The sequence below is a fragment of the Wyeomyia smithii genome, chromosome 3, assembly GCF_029784165.1.
Source record: "Wyeomyia smithii strain HCP4-BCI-WySm-NY-G18 chromosome 3, ASM2978416v1, whole genome shotgun sequence".
Classification (NCBI taxonomy): Eukaryota; Metazoa; Arthropoda; class Insecta; order Diptera; family Culicidae; genus Wyeomyia; species Wyeomyia smithii.
Genome location: NC_073696.1, coordinates 136,013,254 through 136,022,662, shown reverse-complemented (window position 1 = coordinate 136,022,662; position 9,409 = coordinate 136,013,254). Strand labels below are relative to the sequence as shown.

General features: G+C 36.8%; 1 protein-coding gene across 8 annotated transcripts in view; it reads left to right on the top strand.

The window, feature by feature from the left end:
• The first annotated feature begins 273 nt into the window (after positions 1 to 273).
• The window catches only part of LOC129729587 (sodium/hydrogen exchanger 9B2), a 292,387-nt gene continuing 283,251 nt past the window's right edge, over positions 274 to 9,409 (top strand). For 3 of the 8 annotated variants that reach the window (XM_055688265.1, XM_055688266.1, XM_055688267.1), the window contains exon 1: positions 655 to 1,085. In XM_055688265.1, coding sequence (XP_055544240.1) covers positions 1,072 to 1,085 — 14 coding nt within the window. In that variant the 5' untranslated portion in view covers positions 655 to 1,071. Of the gene's footprint in view, positions 419 to 589; positions 1,086 to 9,409 lie in introns of those variants that run through there. The other 5 variants (XM_055688270.1, XM_055688257.1, XM_055688259.1 and 2 more) reach the window with 5 other exon arrangements.

Genomic DNA, 9,409 nt, shown 5'->3' with positions numbered 1-9,409 from the left:
TTATAATTATCTTTGATTAGGAAATCAGTTTCAACGATTATCTGTGATTGAAATGGCGCGAATTGGGTTTCGTTCGATTTATTATTCATCAATATGTGTGGTAAAGCGTCGACAATGAAAAAATATAACAAAACATTTGGTCGCGTTCAGAGGCATAAGTGTTTTGGTATTGGTTTGAAATGTGGCGCAAAGTTTGTTTGCTGTAATTATTAACACTGTGCTCGCAGTTAAGCTATAAAAGTAATGTGCTATATGGAATAACATTTTAGTTGGTATGTAATTTAGTACTGCATCATCCGGTCGATGAATCCAAACATCTATTATAATTGTTGGAATTTTAACTATCATTTTTTTCGCGTATTTTATTCCGCCGAAAGCCTAGAAGCTGATCGCAAGAAAAACTATAATCAGAGAAAAAGTAAGTAATTTGGTAGCCTATTTTCAAGTGAACGTTCAACTATAAGATATGTGCAACGATCTGAGTGCGTACTAAGTTGTAATCGCGCGCAACATTAGAGACAATTCTTCTCTATCATGACTATAAATTTGCATGCTTGTGTGAACTAAAGCGTGCCATTTGTGTCTAGAGTACGTGATCGGATAAGTATTTCAATTGTTGGCTGCCTGTAGCTAAGCGACTCATCTATATACTATGTCCAAGGGCTACCCCGTTTATGCAAGGTGGACACAGACAATCAGTTCAGTCAACATCTCCAAGTTTTACGATGCGCCAGAATGGAAGTGAAAAATCCGAAAAATGTGATAATGACTTTGCCCTGTGGTAAATAAAACGAATTTTATCTTCAAGAAATTGAAACTAATAAATACATGTAGTGAAAAGAACACGTGAGTTTTAAAGCATATTGGATAAATAAACCAATGTAATGTCACTCTAATGAACGGCCGTACTTTAGTGAAATAGTGTTCAGTTTTATTGCACGAATACTGTGGTAATTAAATAAAAATTGTGTGAATCAAGGAACAGATTAGACAGGAATGAATACACAATATCGCGTTCGAAGATTTCTCTTACTTTCTTAGTTATACTTTTTTTAATTAAAGGTGAAGTTTATGGAAATGCAAAGGTAATATTGCATTGCATAGCAGAAAAAAATCTAACAATTGAACTAAAATTAAAGAAACATCAGTTTATCATAGAATATACACATTGGAAAATAAATACAATACTAATCATTTCTGGTTCAAATTGCAGTTTATGCAGAAAATTATATTTTTTTATATAATTGACTCGAATATTTCACCGGCTACAGCTGTCACTTGACTTATGTTGCAATACCATCAGATTTTTGTTTTGTTTATCTTATATAAAATTTTATTCAATAACTTGATTATATTTACATATATTGTATTATTACTTTCTGTGTGTTGAATCGAAATCAACGCATCATACACATAATTCTCGCTAAACATGTGAAAAGGGCCCATGTGCCATATGTAAACAAGCCACAATTTCACGTTTTTCGATGAATACAAGCTGTACAAATAAGATTATTTGAATAAGAGTACATTCTTTTATCAATAAATCATATTATTAAGGGCAGATTTCGCTTGTATTAATCAAAAAACGAGAAAAATTGGCTTGTTTACATATGGCACATGGGCCCTTTTCACATGTTTGGCGAGAATTACTTTCAACACCTAGAATATCAATGAATTACATTTTGTACCGGCAATCAGTAAAAAAATTAATGGGACACATTAAAGCTACAACGTAGAGATCTTGAGCAATATTGGGGCTATTATCAACGTCTATATAAGTCAAGGTGTGCAATTTAATACAAATAATGTGGTCATGATGATTATACACCTTCGCAATTGTTTGTGTATTTTCTCTTCTAATAATTTATTTATTTGTTACTCGTACTAATATTCATATAATTATATCAATTGTCTTACACATTTGCTAATGGTTTCGCCGTAGTATAATAAGTATAAATAAAAATATAGGTCCTTATATTTTGCAAAAATTGTTGAATGTTTGCCAGCTCAAAAATTTCTTTACATTTACTGCATTTCTAAGACTTTTGGCATCAGAAAAATTTTTTTTTTCAGTATCGAAAATTTCATGAACGTCTGTGCATTCTTTTCATCGGTCAAACAGTTGAAACTTTGACCGCTTTGAGGCACGTATCAAATTCTGCTTCGTTTCGTTACTGAAAAATAAATCCAATATTTATCATTAGATCACAAATCATCAATTCTGAAGACTTATTCCATCTTCGTGGAATCATTTCACCCTTCAAAATGCACGTGAAATAATTCCACGCTAAACGCCACTTTTTCCGTTTTCACTTCAGTGACATGATTCTCATAATAACCCAGATTTCATGGCAAATGTCACTTTGCGACGTTTTTCTCACTTTTTTTTTTGTGTGGACCCCACTGCGACCAGTAGTTGTTTGATCTATTGTGGCATTGTCCGGACGTTTTTGCTGTTTGCACATTTCTGTTTTTTTTTACCATTTTGCAGTGCTACTTATTGAGAAGTAACCTGCTCCGTGTTATAGTGCTTTTTGTCTTCTCTTCAGACTTAGTAACCTACTACCTTCCTTATCGACCTTATCATATCCTCCTGCAGGCTATCACTCTAAAAGCATATAACGTGCTATAGTCTATGATATTATCGAAGCTTTAGATCAGTGGTTATTAAGTCTGGAGGGAAGTTATAGTACTTTTTGTCTTCTCAGTCAGATTTAGTAACCAACTTTCTTCCTTATCGATTCTATCATATCCTCCTGCAAGCTATCACTCTAAAAGCATATAACGTGCTATAGTCTATGATATTATCGGAGCTTTAGACAAGAGGTTATTAAATCTGGAGAGAAGATTTTGTGTGGAAGAGCCAGAGAATAAACCCATACAAAGTCCTTTTTGCGAACGAATGGTTTGGTTCTACTGAGATTCGAATCTATCACCATTCGTTTGTCAAAGCGGACTCTGTAACCTTGCGGCTACGAGGCTCTCACTTACGTGAGTCCCTTAATACGACTTTATTCACTTCACTCTGATTTCACCGTGAAGTGCCTCCCGTAATTAACACCATAGTTTTGTTTTCCATACTAAATTACATTTTATGAAAGCGAATTCGACTCGGTTTTTACATTGAATTTTAAATGGTATGTTTCATCACATAACAGGTTACAAAGAGATAGAATGTAGGACAATACTGTGATACGTTAGTTATCGTTGTTACTTCACTACTGAGCATTGAAAGTATATTAGAAGCTAATTAAATTACAATGTTCGTTGTTGTAGTCAATCATTTGCTGTTTTATTTTTTATTTATATAATAACTTATTATTTATTTATTTATTTGTTTTGCAAATTTATTAATTTATTGACTATAACTTATTTATATAATATTTCCCTCTGTTGAGCTATTACCAGCTATTTCTGCGTCGAGTAAATGAACTGGCATTCAATTTACATCTTTATTTGACATGATAGTGAAAACAAAATGGATTTTTTTACGGTTTGACCTAGTTGGCTCGCTATAACTAAGTATATACGAGGTTACGCTGGCAAGAGGTTTTCGCTTGCTGCCATATATCGCTGAGCAACCGAGATTGTCTCGTATGATGCCGAAATAGCCTTTGAGGCCCTCTCACAGGTGTGCTTGCGTGACTCACGAACGTGCGCTTATCGTCGGCCATTATGCGCCAACCTCTTCTTTTCCACTAGAGTACTTATGATCAGCCCAGCTGGTCTCGAGGTACGATGTTGGCCTAACAAGCCACTGTTCGTAGGTTCGAGTCTCGGCTCGGGAGAGACTGTTAGTGTCAGTAGGATCGTAGCGCTAGCCCCGCAATTGTCCTGTACACTTAACAGTTGGCTGCGAAGTCTGTGTATAATAAACAGAAGGTCGAGCTCCGATACGCAATGTAGCACCGAGGCTTTACTTTGCTTTGCTTTACTTATGATCAGTAAAGCATCCATCGTGGGCCTATCTTTAGGAAAGCCAAATTGGTCACTTGACAAACCATTTGCACAAACAGTGTACCTTACCAATTACCAGTTAGATAATCCTTTCAAGTACAGTTCCCGTGGCATCGACCAGACAGATTAGTCTATATGCCTGAGACAATTCGATTGAAATTTCCAAAAATCATCTTAAGTAGTTAAAAAAGTGGTAGTCCGGCTATCACTACTACTGGTTTTTAACAACAACCACTTTGCTGGTTGGACAGTTAGCTCTGGAACGAGTTTCAAAAATCTACAGAGCCTCGTATATTCAATAGTATGACGTCACATGACTCTCTAGTACTCGCTTGTCAACTCTTAACGGAGACTTCAATCAACATCAGCATTCCACCAAACTTGCAGCAATCGGACTGGGTTATTATGTCCAAGCTAATCAGCCTTTTACAAACCAACTTTTCTCTAGGTCACATTCCGGGCAACTGGTGAAAAGTTGAGGTAGTGTTTATACCAAAACTGGGCAAAAAAAAGATTCAACTTATTACCAATCGCATGTCAAACCGGACTCTGTAACCTTTAGGTCACAAGCTCCCCAGGTCATTGGTGGTAGACGTTCTTCTTAACGAACTACCGCAGCTTGACTACGAGGTCATTGGTTATGCTCATGACGTAATCTCTCTCGGGAATTGTAATTGGGTTGTGGACAAGTCCAATATAGCGGCCATATGTACAACAATATTTTAGGCTCATCCTTTTCAGTCATATTGGCGACTGAAACAAACAAATTTAAAGAATTTGAGCACATTTGGATAAAATCGCACATAGCAGGTGAAACACACGTATTCGCCTCTGTGTACTTTCCTCCACATAACGCTAATAAATTTACGTATGAAAAGTTTTTTAATTGCGCAGAAAAAATTTTATCTGAACTACCTCCAGAAGTGAAAGTTCACATCTATGGGGACTTCAATCAAAACACCGCTGACTTCATCTTGGACCCTGAAAACGAAAGCATCCTACCCTCAGTCGTTGGAGATAACATCACTTTGCACTTCATGTTTGACGAAATTGCTAAACTAGGTTTGAACCAGGTTAACCATGTAAGAAACCGTGGAAATTGCTATTTGGACCTACTCTTAACGAATATCCATGAAGATCTCTGTGTGACTGAATCATTTAACCCACTGTGGAAAAATGAAAAATTTCACACAGCAATTGAATATTCTTTATTTTTACATGAATATCAAAGACCCAACGACTGTGAGTATGAGGAAGTCCTTGATTTCAAACTCGCGAACTACGCAAATATTAAAAACAAATTAAACTGTGTCAGTTGGCAACAAATTTTTAAAGATAAGGGAAATGTCGAATCATCTGTTAGCGTCTTTTACAAAATTCTGTACAACATCATCTCTCAAGAAATTCCATTGAAGAAAAAACAACGCCACGCTAACACTAAACATCCAGTCTGGTTTAACAAACAAATAAAAAATTTAAAAAACCGCAAACAAAAAGCCCACAAAATTTTCAAAAAACACAGCAGTGAAAATCTTTGCAAAATTTTTCCAGGAAATCTATACCACATTTTCCGAAAAAAAACGCGACCGTGATTATTTTGCATCTTATCCAGAATATCCAAGAAACGGTGGTGTCAACCAACTACAGGTACAGGATGTTTTGCAGGGTCTGAGAAATTTGGACCCTTCCAAAGGACCTGGACCTGACGGAATACCTCCAGCACTCATGAAAAAGCTTTCGAAGGAACTTACATCTCCTTTGTTCTGGCTGTTCAATATGTCGTTGGAAACTGGAGTCTTCCCAAATATATGGATAAGCTCATTTTTAGTGACTATTTTCAAATCTGGGCGTAAATCTGACATACGTATTTATCGTGGAATCGCTATTATCGCTATTATTATTAAACTCTTTGAGGCAATTGTCAATGAAAAGATATTTGCTCAAGTCAAAAATCGAATAACTGACAAACAACACGGCTTCTTCAAAGGCCGCTCTACATCCACAAATTTACTTGAATTCGTAGATTACTCATTGAATGCAATGGATAATGGTAACCATGTTGAAGCTCTCTATACAGACTTTAGCAAAGCATTTGATCGTATTGACATACCAATGCTACTTTTTAAACTGCAAAAAATTGGAATTGAGGCTGGTCTCCTGAAGTGGCTTGAATCATATTTAACAAACAGGCAACAAATAATAAAATTTAATGGAAAAAAGTAAAATCCCATTCAAGTTACTTCAGGTGTTCCCCAAGGCTCCCACTTAGGACCACTACTTTTTATTTTGTACGTAAACGACATTTCCTTTATCCTCAAAAATATTAAAGTTCTAATATATGACGACGACATGAAGCTGTTTTTGGAAATGAAAAATCAAGAAGACATCAATGTATTTCATAATGAAATCCACACATTTTGCATCTGGTGTAAAAAAAGCCTACTTGAAGTAAATGTAAAAAAATGCAATGTAATATCTTTTAGCAGAAAATTAACAACGCCCAAAATTGTAATTGCATTAGGGGATCAGAATGTGAAGAAATGTGATAAAGTTAGGGATTAAGGAATAATCTTAGATTCTAAACTTAATATTATCAACCACCATAACACTATCATACACAAGGCAAACAACATGTTAGGGTTTATCAAACGCTTCTGCTACAATTTTCAAGACCCGTACACTATCAAAACTTTGTATATTGCCTATGTGAGGTTAATACTGGAATACTGTAGCATTGTGTGGTCTCCTCGTCCTGGCGTACATGAAGAAAGAATAGAATCAGTATAACAGCAGTTTCTACTATATGCTCTTCGTAAGCTAGGTTGGACCGCACATCGTCTTCCGTCATATGAAGCACGCTGCATGTTGATTGACAATCAAACATTAAAAAAACGGCGAGAGTACGCGATAGCTTCATTTGTAAACGATATCGTTTCGCAGAACGTTGACTCTTTCGCAGTACTACTTTCTAAATTGAACTTTTATGCACCCATTCGACAACTTCGACACCGTAGTTTATTTGCTCTTAACCATCATCGTACGGAATACGCAAAAAATGGACCTATAAATAGTATGATGAATTCTTATAATCAACACTGCGAAGCCATTGACTTTACGATGTCCCGGTATAAACTGAAACAGTATTTCAAGTCCTTGAGGCTGAGGACACAAAATTAATTTATTTTCGTATATAGTTAAGAAATTAATGTAACCAGTCTACATATATGATTGACGAAATAAATAAATAAATAGATGACCAGGTTACCAGTTCAGCAGGCTATCAGCCTCGAACGAAGGGTACGCAGTTGCGGAGTGTGCTACTTTAGTTGCTCCGCCACTTTGGTCTATCGAAAGGCTCAACCGGATAGTCGACCTGTTATCTATGGAACTTATGGGCCTAACGCAATTGGTAGTGGTGTGTGACATCAACGCTTGTGCAGTTGCCTTCACAGCAGCCACCACCCACTATGTCTCTATTGCAGTCGAAAACTCTACTGTTCGTTCCCCCTACCAACTGCTTCCAACATTCGCAACTCCTCTCAAGCCGACTGCTTCCAAACGACCGAATCTGCTGCTTGCTGTCTGCATCTTTTGCATCCTCTGCTGCTGCTGGTGTTTCGGCGTCTGAAACCAGCTTGTAAGTGAAAGCACGCTGGCACCCACTTTTCTCACTTGCAATGTTGGTGGGGGAACATAGTCTCAAGATTCTTTTCATGCATAAAAGCAGCTAGTTCTAAACAAAAGTCGAATCACCCTCTACTATTGATGTTCCCGTATTTCAGCATGCCGCGATGAACTGCACACACTGTCCAGTGGAAGTTTATTTCTGTAACTGAGAGAGTGGTCTCTTCACGCACACTGTGTATAACGACTTATTATATCTACAGCGACGCAAGCGATGAGGCACTTCAGTTGGTGGCTAAACCCCGAACGCGTATCACGGAAGAGCTCCGTTGGCTAAATTTACTTTACGAACTAATTTCATTTTTGCCTTTCTCCTAGAAAGGTATAGCAATCACTTGCAAAACCAAAAGTATAAAAGTGCTTCAAAGGGCCGAATGGCATATATCACTCGACTCAGCTCGACGAGCTGAGCATTTTCTGTATGTATGTATGTGTGTGTGTGCCGATTTTTATTCTCACTCACTTTTCTCAGAGATGGCTGGACCGATTTTCATGAAATTAATTGCAAATGAAAGGTCTTGTTATCCCATAAGACCCTATTCAATTTTATTGTAATCGGATTTTTAGTTTAGAGGTTATGTATCAAAATGTAAAAATCATGAAACATCATTATCTCAAAAACTACATATCCGATTTGAACAAAATTGATTTCAAATTAACGGGTTACCTTATAAACCCTTACCTTTTTAATTTTATAAAGATTGAACATGTGGTTCAAAAGTTATGAAAAGAAGACTGTTCAATCTCACTCATGTTTCTCAGAGATGGCTGAACCGATTTTCATAAAATCAGTGTCAAATGGAAGGTCTAGTTGCCCCATAAGACCCTATTGATTTGTTTTACAATCGGACTATTACTTTGTTTGTTATGTTTAAAAATATTCCAAGACGACTTGGACTCACTCACTTTTCTTAGAGATGGCTGACCTGATTTCCACAAAATTAGTGTCAATTATTAAGTCTAGCTGCCTCATGACACCCTATTGAATTTTACTCTAATCGAACTGTAACTTCGTCTGTAATGTACCGAAATGTGAAAATCACGAAACTTCATTATCTCAGAAACTACACAACCGATTTGATCAATGTTATTATCAGATGAGCGGGCTAGTTAAGGGTTAACTGATGAATTATGATTGAACACGTGGTTTCAAAGTTTGGCTGCCCTGTACGTTCCCATTTCATTTGATTATAATCGAACTTAAGCAACCGTTATGTATTAAATTGTTAATAATACAACGAAAGTCTATTATCTTAACGATTACATGACTTATTTGAACATAACTAGTGTCATACGAACGAGTCATCTCTCAAACTTACAAATAACAAACTTCATAACAATTTGATATGCGGCTCAAAAGTTATGGAAAGAAAAAAAAATTCATTCGTTGTTTTGCTTTCGTCTCGATTAGACGCAAATTGTTCATCTCCGTTTAAGTTCGCAAAATAAGAATACACGAGTTATCGTAGGGGTGTTTTTTTTTTGTCGATTAGTTCTTGTGCTGCGTGATAACAATAGCCTGCAGTTTATCGGCAGGAACATCTTTTGCACACTGGTAGGGGCAGGCTACCCCGCCAGTGATCTGATACGCAGCTGATATATCAGCAAGAATAATTCTCCCGCACCGCTGTTACCCCGCTAGCAGCACGGACCACCATACGATCGAGCGAGTGGAAGTCAACTACAAGTGGCATCTACAAGGTCGCGTGTAGGATACGGCCACTGTGTCACAACACGAAGCTGGATCGTCATTGTTTGTTCTGCGGAG